At 57.6% G+C, this 15,295-nt stretch overlaps 1 protein-coding gene across 2 annotated transcripts in view; it reads right to left on the bottom strand.

The window, feature by feature from the left end:
- Positions 1-14,739, bottom strand: part of MGAT5B (alpha-1,6-mannosylglycoprotein 6-beta-N-acetylglucosaminyltransferase B) — a 67,469-nt gene extending 52,730 nt beyond the window's left edge. For both annotated transcript variants that reach the window (XM_043461924.1, XM_043461931.1), the window contains exons 1-3: positions 14,049-14,739; positions 10,167-10,279; positions 985-1,132 (exon numbers count right to left, since the gene is read on the bottom strand). In XM_043461924.1, the coding sequence (XP_043317859.1) occupies positions 985-1,132; positions 10,167-10,279; positions 14,049-14,116 (329 nt within the window). In that variant the 5' untranslated portion in view covers positions 14,117-14,739. The remainder of the gene's footprint in view (positions 1-984; positions 1,133-10,166; positions 10,280-14,048) is intronic.
- Positions 14,740-15,295: the final 556 nt, after the last annotated feature.

Here is a 15,295-nt window from a genome sequence, read left to right as displayed (position 1 = left end):
CGTCCCTTCCTTTGATCTTACCCAACACCAAACTTCAGAAATGGCTTTGGCTTTTACATACCACACATTGGCTGAGGTATAGCTTCTCCCAAATTGTGTAAAAGTGTGGGTTTCAAACTAATTTTTCAGCAGTTAGAACACATCGGGGCTTCCCTGGTGGCTTAGATGGTGAAGAATCTGCCTGCAATGCAGGAGATCTGGGTTCAGTCCCTGGGTTGGGAAGGTCCCCTGGAGATGGGCATAGCAACTCACTCCAGTATTCCTGCCTGGAGAATCCCAAGGACAGAGGAGCCTGGTGGGCTACAGTCCGTGGGGTCGCACAGAGTTGTACACGACTGAGCAACTAACACTTTCAAAACACATTGAGCGGCTCCAGCTCATCAAGAACCCAGTATCTATTAATAAAAGGTCAAGTGCAGCTTGTCCCCTGGGATGAGTGGGGTCCCAGCCTCATCTCCTCCACATCCAAGTCTGGGGGCCAGGACTCCCAGCTGGGCCAGCCCTGGCTTCATGCCCCCTCATTCTAAGGGGCTCAGGAGGACCTCACACCTCAGACCACCACCTGGGTTCCCAGGGACAGGCAGAAGCACGTGGGGCTGCCGCACAAACCCTAAGGGAACTCTGCATATTGTGGCCTCAGCAGGGGAATATTTAGAATGTATAAACCAGGCAATTATTCTTGCAATGATGGCCCAGGTCCATGGGAGGAAGACAGATGATCACTGAGGTCATTGCATCTCATGCACGGTCACACATACTGGTCACCACGGACAGAGCTCAAAACTGTCAGATAACGTACAACGGGAAGCCATTTAGGGAAGATTTGCAAACACCACACACTTTGCATTTATGTATGTGTGTGTGTGTGTGTGTGTGTGTGTGTGTGATGCATTCTGAGGCGGTATCCCCGGCCCCATCCCCAGTATATCGGGTACCACTCCTCCCCCACTCCAGGAGCCCCTCCCACTCCTGGGCCCCCCTCACCTGTCCGCGGCAAAATGCCCATCGCCAGCAGCCCGGTGCAGCTCGCTGCTGTTCTCCAGTCTGGCCAGCGTGTCCATGCGCTTCACCATCAGCTCCAGCAGGTCACTCATCTTCCGGAGGACACCACGGGACTCTGGCCCGCCCATCACTGTGGGCAGAGGGTGGGCACGTCAGGCATGGCCCAGGCAGCCCCGAGGCCACGTGAGACCACATGGTGTCCAGTCAGGGGTGGCTCAGACCCCAGCCCCACTCGCTTCTTCTCAGAAAGAGGGGAGATGTATGGCAAAAACCATCACAATATTGTAAAGTAATTATCCTCCAATTAAAATAAATAAATAATTTTTTAAGAAAAGAAAGAAAGAGAGGGAGCCAGGAGAGTGAGCCTGCACCACCCCTCACTCCTGCAGGACAGGAATCCGGAGAGCCCTGGGCCCACCCTGCTCCCTACCAGCTGTGTGACATTGGGATAATCTTTTAACCTCTCTGAGCATTGGTTTTCATCTGCAAAATCGAGCTTTAGACATACTCTCAGGTCTGTGAGATGACAGGGAAGGCCCAAAGACCCTCAACAACAAGTTCCAGACAGAACTCGTGGATCAGGGTTTCTAAAAGTACAGTCAACCATCCACCCACAGCTGAACCTCCTGGCCAGGTGAAGTCTAGATTCCTGGGCCTTCGTGTAGATCTGCTGGTTCAGATCTCTAGGATCTGGGGCCCCGGACTCTGCATTCTGCTTGCTCCTCACGTGACTCAGATGCACAGGAGAGGCTGTGAGCCTGTATTCAAAGGGGTGGGGGCCTTGGCCACCTTCCTTTCCCATCCACTCCCCCAGACCCCACTCTAGAAAACCAGCGTGAATTTGTCTTCTCAAGCCAGTCCTTGGGTTCTCAGAGATCAACTCCAGGAGAGGCCAGGAGACCTTGTGAAAAATAAAATTAGATGAAAATGAGGTGCTTCAACCAAGATCTCGTTAACCAGCCTGAGACTTTCCACAATTTCCCATCTAATCACTCCTCATCATTAGCACCATGCATGTCAGCGTGGGACAGCAGCCCCCACCTTTCTTTTTAATTAAATTTTGTGAAGGTTTTAAATGGTCCCTCCAAACCATCCATCAGTGCTCGGTTCCAGGTGTGGCAGCTCCCACCAAGGTTGCCTGCAAACCTTAGGGGCCAGGCTCTGAATCTCCGTTAACAACTGATCTGGGTCCCTAGAGATCCAGATGCTCCTGGGGATTCCCTAGGCTGCTGGTGGGGAGCGGGTTGTCAGGCGGCACCTTGGATGGGGATCCCCAGAATCAGACCCCCCAGATAAAGGTTTGAGGGCAGGTCGTTATGGGGAAGTGAGCCAGGGAAGCAGAGACAGACCAGAGAGGCATGTTACCACCCTGGGGAAACCAGCTGGTGCAGAAGCAGCCTCACAGCTCTCTCCCTGCGGGGGCGAGGGGGCTAAGCATGTATACACCACCTCCCACCAGTCACTGCTTGAGGGCTGCTCCCCGGGACAGCCATGATCTGGTACTTTCCATGCGGCGGCAGCAGCTCCAGCATGTGACGGGACTCTCTGAGGGCTGAGCACCATTAGCATCCGCTTCTCAAGAAAGCCAGGGTCGGGGCCCGGTGGACTCAGAGGGGCTGGGGTGGACCTGGGCTCTCACCTGCCTCTGACAGCATCCCCTCAAGGGGCCATGCGGCCAAGGGTTTCATCGTAATGTTCTCAGCCTCGGTGTCCCCAGTTCAAGGCAATAAACATTAGGTCCCATCTGCAACCCAAGTTCAAGGTGCCAGGATGCAGGTAAGAGGGATCACAGCCAGCCACAGGGAACCAGAGGCAGAGACAAGAAGTCAAGTGGGGAGGAGGTCAGGAAGGGGCCAGTCTCCTCTGCTCCATGCTTGGGACTGAGCCAAAGGGGGCCCTAGAGAGGCTGGCTGACACCCAGGATACTTGTGACATTTCCACTGTGCCTGTCCCTGTATCCCCTGGTGCCAGGCCCATTCCAGTGGCTGCAGCCGCCTTCTCATACCAAGTCACCTTCCGGCTGGGTGCCCCTGCTTGCTGAGCTGGCCTGAGCCTAGAAGGGAGGCCTTGGGGGGCTGGGGGTTGCAGGTTACTCAAAGAGCTTCAGTCTCTGGCTCCAAAGAAGACAGCGAGCATGAATGATGGGGGAAGGATGGGAGCAGAGGAGAGACATGAGGAGGGGTTGGGTGCTGGAAAAACTGGGCATCAGAAAGAAGGAAGGAAACAGTCTCCACCTCTCCCCACCTGAGTAGCTGAAAGAGCTAATGGTCTCCCCACCTCCCCCTCTCAGAAAACTGGGTGGATTTTTCCACTGGGATCGGGAAATTTCACTGTAGTGTTTGATGAAGCAAAGTGAGGTCTCTCCCACCACTCAGCCCCTCCCTGCTCACTCATGGCCTCAATCAGTTAGTCCCTCAGCAAGCATGATATAAATAGCTCCTTCTCTCTTTCAGCTCCACAGAGTTGGGGACAGTTGACTCTTTGAAAGTACTCTCATCCAGAGACCTCCCACCCAAGCCTGTCATCCAAATGCAATACCTCACTTTCAACCAGTGCTTGGAGCACAGGGTAAAACCAGAGGGGAGTTCCCATCATTTCAGCTAGAAAAATAGGAGCCCATCAGATGACTGATCCTGGAGCTGCCTTGCACAGGTATTTTCTGGGCATCTAGAAAATGGGAGCCCCCCATGTTCAGGGTTACCCGATGGACGTCCTGGAATCATGCAGTGGCTGGCCTCCCTGGGCTGCCCTGATCGCTCATAGCGGGAGCTGGGGTGGCCCCTTCCCCAAAGGAGTTGGATGGAAACTGGAAAGTGAGACCACAGCTGGGAACACTCTCAAGCCAGAGTCTGTTATCTGAGGCCGTGCACTCGGGCCCGACTGGACCACAGAGCTTGGGCAGCATCTGGAACCTGCAGACACAGCACTCCAGCAATACTGAGCCACGTCACAGCTCCTGGGGCCGTGTGGTGTTCCCTGCAATGGCTCGGGCCTGCCAGCTGCCCTGTCACACTGCTGCCCTCTCTCCAGGCTCATCCCAAGTGTCCTTTTCCCCTCGGAGTTCACTGTCTGCACCCCTCCCAAGATCTCACTGACAATGCCTACCCCGCCCCCACCCCATTACAAAAGCTGCGAAACAGCTGATGGAGCCAATAACTGCAAGGGTCGAAAGAGCCAGACAGAGCCGGACCAAGCCTGGGGGCAGCACCAGGTCCCAGGAGAGGTCTTGACTCCAGACCTGCCCTGCCCCCCGGATGGTGCGGGGAGGGGACAGGTCGCTTTCCTTCTCTGGGCCTCAGTGTCCCCTCCAGTAAAATGTGAGGGTCTGACTTACTGAGACTCAAGGGTCTACAGGCTGAGACTCCTATTCCATCTCTTCCCCTAGCAGCCTCCAGAGAAATGGAGGTAATGGGAAAGAAAAGATGTGTTCTTATAAAAGCCTGCAGAATCTCCTTAGGGAGAGAGCTCCACTTTGTTTTGCTAAACCCCTGGGTGGGCCAGAGCATCGTCTAGATGCCCAGAGCAATGAGACAGAGAGAAAGCGAAATGACTCTGCATATTCAACTAGGAAGACTGGAGTTTCCCAGCTCAGCCTGGGAGACTAGCAGGGAGGACAAGGCCTGGGGACGTGGGCAGGGACAGGACAATGGCTCAGAGGGGCTGGACAGGACAGGGATGCTCCACCACCAAAGGGATGACCCATGGGGAAGGGTTTCAGGGGGCTCTGAAAGGCAGGTGTCCAAGAGAGAATTGTCATCTGCTCACTGTGCTGAGCGGTGGTCCAAGCCCCCACCCCCAAATCCCCCCAATCCGTGTGTGAGGGTTTAGGGGTAAGGAATGTCCTTCCCAATAGGTCAGTGTGGGAGACACAGAGGAGGCAGGAGGGGAGACACCCAAGAGGATAATTCAATAGAAGCAGGTCAGAGCACGAGGTGTCCAGGGAGAGAGACATAAACCCCCTAGAGTCCTTGGAGATACGTGAGTGTTCTGGATTGCCCTTCATCTGAAGGACAAAGACATCCTTCTTTAAAATTGTCAACAGAGGGAACCCCTTGGTGATCGAGTGGTTAGGATCTGTGCTTCCACTGCAGCGGACTCGGGTTTGATCCCTGGTCAGGCAACTAAGATCCAGCATGCCACACAGCGTGGCCAAAAAGACCCAAAAAATGTCAACAGAGTGACTCCAGAAGACCAGAGGGCTTATAAACTGGCTCTAAGGAGACAGAGTCCCCTCTTGGATGAGTCTGAAGGCCACCTCCATCGCACTGGGCGAAGACCACAAGATACCCTCCCAGCACCTGGGGCTCGAGCGTCTACTCTGAGCATCTACAGATGGTGCAGGACTCCAGAAGCTCCCCGCCCATCGCTTCCCAAGGAGCTCCAGGGCACTAGGCACGTCTTCTGCCCTGCATGAGGCAGGGAGCAGGTCCCAGGAGGGAAACAGGCCAAGCAAACAGTCAGTCGGGCCGGCAGGCCCTGCCACGTGACGTGCTCCCTGGATACCGCCAGCCGGGACCACAGGCAGAGCAGGCTCCCAATGCGCCTTGCCCCGAGTCACCTCCCTGCTCTCAGCATCCGCTAAATTGAAATGTATCTAATGTGAGGTCCCTGGCGACACATCTCAGAAGTCACACATGTTCCCTCCATATTTCCATATCAATAAGGAAAGCCGCGATGCTGAGAGATACAAAGGGGCCTCACATTTACCGACAAGGGTGCTTCCTCACCCACTGAGGCCCCATCCTGTCCACCCTTGTCCCCTTTCTTCTCCCCACCCCCACCCTTTCCCACTGGTTCCTGAAAACTGAAGGAGCCTCCACCTCGCCAGATGGAAGAGACCTCCCAGGCACTCGACACGGAGGCCTGGACTTGGTGTTTGCGCAGCTGGAGAAGAGCGCACATTTGTCTCTCTGCACACGGCCACTGAGGAAACCAGCTGAGGCCACAGGAGCTCTGGGCAACGTGGGGGACAAGGGCAGGCCCTGGCACACCCACCCAGCGCCAGCCTCTGAGAAGAGAAGCCCCCTTAGCACCGAGATCCTGGGCCAGAGACAGGCTACAGAGCAAGGCACTATGTCTCCGATATTCCCAGTTCAAATCCTGGCTGGGGCCAGTCCACCGGGAGATCTCAGGGCAGACACAAGCGGCTGAATCAAGCACTTCCAGCCTGCAGCCCTGTCCCCAGAGACGGCCTCTGACCTCTACTTCCAAACGAGATGGTCAGCCAGGAACAGCCACACGGGCTCCGGGGGAATCTGCGGAGACCTCGGGAGAGAGGCCTCAGACACAAGTTCAGGTCCCCTGTCATGAGAAGGGAAGCAAGTTCCTCTTAAGACAAAAGGAGGCAACAAAGAGGAACTGGGGTGTGAAGCGAGTCCTGGAAAAGTGAAAGTCGCTCAGTCGTGTCCAACTCTTTGCAACCCCATGGACTGTACATTCTCCGGGCCAGAATACTGGAGTGGGTAGCCTGTCCCTTCTCCAGGGGATCTTCCCGACCCAAGGATCAAACCCAGGTCTCCTGCATTGCAGGCAAATTCTTTACCAGCTGAGCCACCAGGAAAGCCCTGAGGACTGGAGAGGGAGCATTAAAAAAAAAAAAAATCCTCCCCCCAAAGCGGGGCCCAACCACAGCTAGAGGGAATTAGGTTAGGACTCCTCCCGGGTCCAAGTCTCCTCCGCTCAGCCTCCTGCTTCCCTGCATGTGAGGATGAGTGTGCAGAATAGAGAATGAGATGTCTGTCACACTTCTCTCCCCCAACTAGAGAACTTCATCACAAAATAGAAACTGGCCCCCAGGGGAACCCAGAGTCTCCCCAGGGAGAGGTGGTGGAAGACACCCCTCTCTTTAGGGAAAACCCTGCACCCTGCCCCTCCCCCAGTCATGTCCTCTTGGGGACGCGCTCCCCTCACAGGCTTGACAGGCGAGGAAAAGACAGATCACTTCCCTATTTGCGCTCAGACGGTGTTATCGGCCAGAGGAGGGCTTTTCTTCCTAAGTTATTTTTTCTATTTATTTTCTAACCCCGAGTGGGTTTCCTTCTTCTAGTTCTGCCTTGGGCCTGCACAGATCCCCGGAATAAACACTATCTAACACCCAGCCCCCACTGTGACCTCGCTCCCCAGACCCCTTCCAACCGTCCCCCACTTCCAACCCATCCTTCCCCAGGCAGCTCCTGGAGAGACAGGCTGGCACCTCCTAGGTTGTCTGTGGGGCTGCCCTAAGCCCGGGGTCTCCTTTGAGGTGGCATCTCTTACTGGATCAGGATTCTAAACCCCCAACGCAAACTTGGGGCTCTTCCAGCTCCTTGCTATGGGTCTCCCCAAGAAAACCAGCTCAAACCAAGGGCATGAGGGACACTGAGGGGACAATGGGGACCTGGGATGTGAACTGTCGGGGTCACCTCCTCGGGGTCAGGGTCACCTCCCCAGGGTTCCCAGAGGCCCCCATTCTGGTCCTGCTCCCCACCCCCCCAACATTTACTTCCATATTCCAGGCAGGAAATTCCCAGCCCAGGGGGCCTGTCCCTTGGTGTGAAAAGACTTGGATACACTTGCGTCTGAGAACTGGAGTCACAACACAGAGGAGACCTGCAGCTCCACCCCCAGGTGGACCCGACAGAAATGCCCACGTGTGTCCACCACGGACACATGCTGGAATGTTCGCAGCAGCACAATTCAGGAACGACCCAAGCTGGAAACAGCCCAGGGTCCGCCCTGGGACAGAGTGGAGAAATACATTGTGTCGTAGTCACACAATGGATGCTGCACGGCTGTGAAAACAAACCTCGGCAACCACACGCCAGGAGAGGGGTGAACCTTACAAAGGCAACAGGGAGAGAAAAAGGCGCAGGCAACAGAACAGCTGCCAGACGACGCCGTCCTCATAAAGTCCGAGAACCGGGGCGGTGCCCCTCTGCGTTATAGACGTCAGGTCCTGGCGTCCGCGGGGAAGTGGAGAGTGGAAGGAAGCCTGAGGGTGCTTCTGGGGACGGAGGATGATGCTCTGTCTTTGGATCTGGGTTGCTGGCTGCCTGGACAGATTCAGTTTCTGGATACTATACTCTGATGGGAAAGGGCTTCCCTGGTGGCTCAGACGGTAAAGAATCTGCCTGCAGTGTGGGAGATCTGGGTTCAGTCCCTGGGTTAGGGAAGATTCCCCAGGAGGAGGACATGGCAACCCACTCCGGTGTTCTGGCCTGGAGAATCCCCATGGACAGACGAGCCTGGCAGGCTACAGGCCTTCAGTCCATCGGCTGCAGAGATTCGGACACAACTGAAGCGACTAAGTACACACACAGCACACACTCAGATGGAAAGTTTAAACACATGCACCACACACACACACACGTCTAACTCTAACTGCAGGACCCTGGGCAAGTCCTCTCCCCTTGGTAGCTCTGCTCTCCCCTTAGACACACGATCTAGGTTGGAGCTGGGCCCCTTCTCCCCATGCTGGGCAGAAGTGCATAGTACAGAGCACAGTAAGACCCCCACAAGCCCTGGTCCTCTGAGCACTACCAGGATGGGGGCCACCATCAGGGAGATGAGCACCAGAACCAGAGCCCACTCATACACCCCTCCTCCAGCCCCTGATTCCCACCTCCTGGATCCTCGACCTTTCAGAGGTCAGCTTGCCCAAGCCCACCCAGACAGACATGCCCCCTTGCCCAGAGTGGCCCCCAGGTAGCCTGAACATCGTTCCTTATACCCCACCCCCGACTCTCAACCTCCCCCCATCCGCCCCCAAGCTACCCCTCAAGGGCACCTTTACAACTGCCTCACCCCCTCCTCAAATCTCAATCCTCAGAAGTCTCCCACGCAGAGATCCCAGGTCCTCGCACCTCCTTGGTCCTCTTCCCTAAACATCCTCTCCTGCATCTCAGACTCAGCACATCCTGTAAATGTTTGCGGAGCTCACACTCTTTGCCAGAAGCTGCTTGGGACCCTTCATCTATGTTATCTTCATGCCCCCTCATGCAATCCTGGGGAAGTGGGCACTGTTAGCCCCATTTACCAGAGGAGAAGACGGAGGCTCAAAGAGACTGAGGGACCTCCATGAATCAGAGAAGGGACAGATTCATTTACATTCAGGTTTGAATGACTAATAAATGTGAAATTCCTGCTGGGAGATTTTTGCAAGTTTAAAGAAGTACATGTTAAACCGAAGGCATAAATCTAAAGAGGCGACACCAGATGGCAGAGTAAGTGCCCCTCAGAGCACCCACCCCAGACGACAACCCATCCTCCTGGAGGGTTTATCCATCGTTGGGAAGCGGGGAGTCAGAAAGATGAGGCCTGGGGACTCGAGAAGGTGGATGTCAAAGACTTCCTGGGGAGTGGGGGGAAGGGGAGAGTCCACAGAGCAGCCCCCTGAACAGTTACAGAAACCCCCCTTGCCTCAGTTTCCCCACTCTGTCCCTCCTTCTCATGGTTACAGGGACAGCCCCCATGACACAGCGAGCAGGACTTTCTGAACCGTTCTCCATTCTTCCTTGAGCAGGATGGAGGGGGGCAGGACCCACCTTCAGGAGGGTGGCCTCCCAGACCATCACCCGGTCACACCCCATGCCACGTGAGCTCGTCCCATCTGACCCCGGAAAACAGTCACTCCTCTCCTTCTCCGCAAGTGAGTTAAGTGACCTGGCCAACAGCACACAGCTGGTAGGTGATGAACCAGGGTACAAACCAAGTCCATCCGGTCCCCAGAGCCCACACTCTGACCCTCCATTCCCCTGCCTCACAAGTAACGTGGGCTGGGACGAAGAACCATAGAGCTTGGAGATAAGACACGTGAGCCCACGGCCAGTCTTGCCTGTGCTGTGGCCACAGCCTGGGCCAAAGGAGCAGAATGCGTGTGTCTCAAACAGACAGGGGTCATATCCAGAGACCCCAAACTGCCCCACTAGAGAAGCAACACAGACCACCTCTTGTGATGCTGGGGAGCTCCTGGCTCAAAGGCCCTTCCTGACCTGGGAACCTAGGCTAGAAGGAGGCTGATGAGTACAGACAGGTCAAGAGCTAAAACCCCAACCATTCACACGTCCACCAACAAGGTGGCCAGGCCCTCAAGACAGAGCCCCAGAAAGCCTCCTGCAGGGTGAGGCTCAAAGGCTTCCCTCTCCTCTGACCCCCAAACCTCCACACCCCTTTCCCCACCAAGATACCTTCTGTGCGGATGGTGAAGGGGGAGTCCCCCGGGCGCCGGGCCGAGAACTGGCCTCCCAGAGATGTCATCAGGAAGCAGAGGGAGAAGAAGCCAATGCCCAGGACAAAAAGCCTGCGGAGAGCAATAGGGCGGGTCAGCACACGCACTCCGATGCCGTAAGGGCTCCCTACGAATGAATGAGTGAGGAAGGGATGGACAAACGGAGGAGTAAAAGATCAGGGGGCTGAGCTCCCGGCCAGTAGGTCTCCTATCACACAGGATAAAGAGAGCTGGACTACAAAGAAGTGACCATGAACCACACACAAAAAACCACGAGGGACACTGAGGCACATAAGGTGTGAGTTTGGGCAGCTCCTAGCCTCCAGACAGAAGCTGGCCCCTTGACAGCAGAGGTCCTCACAGTGTGGTCCCCAGGCCAGCAGCAGCAGCTTGGACACATTAGAAATGCTCATTCCTGGGCCCCAGTCCCTGGCTTAGGGAATCACACACTCTGGGAGGGGGATAAGCAATGTGTTTGAACAGGTTCTCTTGGTCACCCAGATACACGCTCAAGTTTGAGGACCACTGGTATAGGTGAAGACAGCAGAACCCGATGCCAGCTAGAGGGCAAGTAATTGGTCCAGACAAAACCCATCTGGATCCCATCAATCACTTGGAACATGGTCAGCTCCTGTGTACATGTGTCTTGCTGCTGTAACCAGTCATGAGCTCGCTTTAACACAACCTTGTCATGTTCAGGGTGAGGGGTAGGGGTGGAGGGGAGCTGTTACTACCAGATGGTAAGGTCTAGAAGGACAGAGTCATGTGGCCACTCTCTGTGTCCAGACTCTCCCTAACCCACATCTTCACCAGACAGGCGCACGGGAGCGTGAACCACGGACCGGTCAGAGTAAGTCAACCCCTGTGCAAGGGGTGTCACACAAGTGTGTGCTGTCACAGTGTTCCAGGGAGTTGACAAAACACAACTGTTTATACTTCAACACATAGACTTGATTACATGCCAAGTGGCACTAGAGAATCTCCTGGGGGACACCCAGCAGGGAACCCACCCTCACGTCTGGCCCCAGGCTCCTGCTGCTTCTATACTAGATTCTGGGTCAATCTGGCCTTAGGGCAGCAGAGGTGGAGGCTGTTCTGGGACCTTGAGTCTATCCAAGAACTTGACGAACTGGCAGAGCTGAAAGGGGAGCTGCTCCCCTTCAGGTCAGGGTGAGGAACCCCATTTCTGTTGGAGCCAGCCACACCATGGGGAACCCCACAAGTGATGCCAGAGACCTCCATCCTCCCCACCTCCACCCCCATCCTCAAACCCTACATTTGTCTGTATCTCTATGCAAGACTTGCCTTATGCATTTTAATCTTCATTATCTGAAACTGGCAGAGCAGTATTTAATTAAAATTTGGTCCATTAAAGAAAACACATAATTGTGGAAGAAAATAAAAGCACAACAAAATTCCCAACCCATATTTAAAGGAAGCCATTAGAGATTAAATCAGAGAGGGGAGCAGAATGAACCCCAAAGCAGAGATGGAAAAGGGAGCTTCCCCCAGCTCCCTCACCTCTCAGAGACCCCTCACTGAATTCCACCAAGCCTGGGGGTGGGGCTGTGGCCCAGGCTGGTCTCAGGCTAGCAGTCAGAGGGACATTGTAAGGGGAGGGTGGTCACACGCCCAAGAAGATCTTGGGGAAAAGCAGTTTGTCCCCCCAGCCTGAGGACAAGGATGGATCTCTCCAAGTTTCTTGTCCCCTACTCCTCCCTTCCCTTCCCCAGCTATGGGGTACTCGTATTTAGAACTGGACTGCCAGGGTCCAAAAACCTGCTATGAGAAGGTACCTAGGCCTTTACACAGAACCTCAAGCCCCAACACCTCATCTGCATCTCCCTCTGCCAGACCCCAATCCCAGGGCCATTTACAGTAGATTCAAATTAAGATGATTTTGTCCACGCTCATATCTACTCAAGCAACATTCCAGAAGCAACTAGAGAGTAAGGACCCTGCCAGAGACTCTGGGAAAACCAACAGGAGCAGTCTGCCCTGGAGGATTAACAAATAGAGGTGATATGGTTGGAGGCTGTAAACACAACTCCACCACCCCCAACCATGTGAAACGGATTTGAAGACTTCACTGATGGCTGTGGGTCTCTGGGCAGCCTAGGATTACCCTGAGGTGAAATTACATAACCTAGGGGGAGGGGAGGGGAACCCTAGGCAATCCCACCTCTGAATCCTGTTTTTAGGAAAGAGCCAGAAAGAGCCACAGAGGCAGGACTCCAGAGCGAAGGAGCTTAAGGGAGCTGGCGCTGTCCGTGGTGCTGCGGTCAGCCACCACCTTTAACCGTGCTGCGAAATGTCCAGCCAAGCTGGGGTCAGCGGCTGGGCTCCCCATGGCCTGGAGGGAGAGACCAACACTGGGTGGGAGAGACAGGGCTGAGGACTGCTGGTTGGCTAGGGATTTGAGGATTTCCCTGGAGGAACAAGGTCCTTTCCAGAGATGATAGCTTCCCATCCTGCTTCGCAGGGGAACTTTAGCGGGGTGGGGGCTCTTGACACACCCAATCACCCGCCCAAGGCTCTTCCCTGGAGACCCCTGGTTCTGTAGTCCTCTTGCATCCTCTAGACACTGGAGGTCCAGCTCGATCCCTGTTGCCCTGAAGGTTGTCTCCTCAACTCTGCACAATAGCCTGGGGGTGGGGGGTGGGAGCAAGGGGCGGAGGGAGGCAATGGGGAGGTGGGACCACGGTCTCCCCATCTGGAATGGGGAGCATAGGAGGGGTCCCCTGTCTCAGCCTCAGGTCTGGAGGGGAGGGGCTCAAATCTGGCCCCTCCCGCACCCCAAACTTCAGGCATCTCTGCCTGTACAGTTCCCACCCTCACAGGCTCCCTCCCTCACCCAAATCCCACCTGTGACCGCATCCGGAGTCAGGCCACCCCCTTCTCCGCCCCAGGTCCCGCAGCTCCCTCGCGACCTCCGCCGTCCAGCCCCTGGGCGAGGTGACACCCTAATTCTGCTAGGCGCTCATCGCTTAGCGTCCCAACCCTGGCTGCAGGCCTGGCTCCGACGGCACTTGGGAGGAGCAGTAGCTGCCCTGGAACCGCCAGGCTCTGGGGGTCCCTGGGGTGGGACCCGCAGAACCTAGCCAGCCCCCCAGAGTCCATAGCCCTAACTGGTCTGGACCACCCAGGTCGGACTAGGAGGTCGGTCTTGACTTCCATCCTGCCTCCACGCCCTGGCCACCCCTCCTCCCCACAGTGCCGCCCCTGCCCCAACCTTTCCAAGGCCCGCGGTCGGGGATCGAATTCCAGTGGGGGGGGGGGGCGGTCTTTGCCCCAATCTCGGGGCCCTCCCGTGGGACAGAGGCCCGCACCCCGCCGAGAGAAAAGGAGTGCGCGCAGAAGGCGGGGTCAAAGAGGGCGGCACGGGCAGAGGGGGTGGGCGGGCCGGCCGGGTGGGGGTGCCACCCCGCTCCGAGCGCTAACTTTGCCGCGGGGGTGGGGCCGATCGCGAGGTGGGGAAGGACCCGGAGAGGCAGGGAAGGGGCGCCCTGGCTGGGGCAACTTCGCGGGCCCAGGACCGCAACATGGGTGATTTCTGCCCCCTTTCCCACCTTCGCACCCCGAGTCCTCTCCGAATCTATACCAAACTTGGTCCACGTCCCCGAATCGTACACCCTCCCCACCCGAACCGGGACCCAGCTCCATGCCTTTCCCAGCCCCTCTGGCCACCACGAAGGGTGGAAGCACAAACCGCCCCCCTCTGCTACGGGGACAGTCACAGTCACCGTAGGGACAGGCACCCTAGCAGGGGCTGACCTCGCCCACCTACCCCGCGCCCACTTGGAGAAAAAGCCCTCCCCGCGCCAACGGGAAAGAACTTTACCGAAAGGGTCTCAGGGTGACCAGGCATCTTCTGACCATTATCTTCCCATCGGGGTTGACTGTGATCATTGTTCAAACTTGTCCGGGCGAGAAGCCGAGGGCGAGGCCGGCCGGACGGTCCCGAGCTCGGCTCTGGCCACGTCCTGGCCGCGAACCCTCTGCGGGCCGAAGCCAGGTCCAAGCGAGGCGAGGAGGGGGCGCGGGGCCCGGCGGCTTCGCGGCCCGCGGGGTCGACGGGGTCTCGGCGGGCAGGGGCCGGGGAGCCGCGCGGCTGCCGGAGGCCGGCGAGGACGCCCGGCCGGGCCGTCTCTGCGTCTCCGCCCTCCCCGCTTCACATTCTAGAGGCCAGGAGGCGGCGCGCCCCCAGACCGCCGGCCGCGCGTCTGCCTGCTCGGGCTCGCTCGCAGGGCGGGACGGCGCCGCGACGCGCAGACGGGCTCCCCGCCGCGGGCGCCCTCATCCCCGCCCGGGCCCGCGCCCTCGGTGCCGGCTAGCGGCGGCCCCGGACCCGCGCCCCGGCCCCCCGCGCCTCCGGGCCGCGCCGCTCCCCGGCCGCGTACCGCGCCGCGCCCATGGCCCCCGGCGAGGGCGCTCCGCGCCCGCCCTGCCGCCCGCTCTCTCCGCTGCCCGCGCTCGGGTGTCCGGTGTCCAGCCCCGCGCTGTGTTACGCCCGGAGGCGCCGCATTGTTTCCTCGGAGGAGGCGGCCGAAGAGAGGCTGGGGCGGCCCGGGAGCGGCCACCACGCTTCCTCGGCGCGCCGGCGCCACCTCGTGGCCGCGGCCCAGCGGCGCTCACTCCAGGCCCGAGGCGGGGTGCTGGGGTAGGCAGGCGGGCCCGCGGGCCTCCCTGAGCCTCCTTCCAGCCCTGCAACTTCCCCAGGCCCCCCTTTCGGAAGCATGCCGGGTGCCACCAGCTCTGAGGGCCGAGGGCTGCTTGGGCTCCTGCAGGGCACAGAGGAAGTCGGCGCTAGGAGGAGGTTGCCCCCTTAGGCCCGGTGCCAGGGCCCTCCCTCGGGTCGCTGCCCCTGCCTCTGCAGCCACAGGGCTTCTGCATCGGCCCTTTCACACCCACGATTTCGCTTTGCAACCTCCACCCATCCTTTGGCCCTCTCTGGAAAGAGACTGCAGCAGCTCTCCTTTGCTTCCTTTTTTTGAACTCGGCCTGTGACACTGAGGCTCTTCCATTGAGCCCAGAAACAGGGGCAGGTGGGTGCTCTGTAGGCTTGGGTTCTAGTCTCAGAGCCTCCGT

The sequence above is a fragment of the Cervus canadensis genome, chromosome 1, assembly GCF_019320065.1.
Source record: "Cervus canadensis isolate Bull #8, Minnesota chromosome 1, ASM1932006v1, whole genome shotgun sequence".
Taxonomy (NCBI): domain Eukaryota; kingdom Metazoa; phylum Chordata; class Mammalia; order Artiodactyla; family Cervidae; genus Cervus; species Cervus canadensis.
The sequence above is the reverse complement of the archived record's forward strand: the minus strand, read 5'-3'. Positions and strand labels throughout refer to the sequence as shown.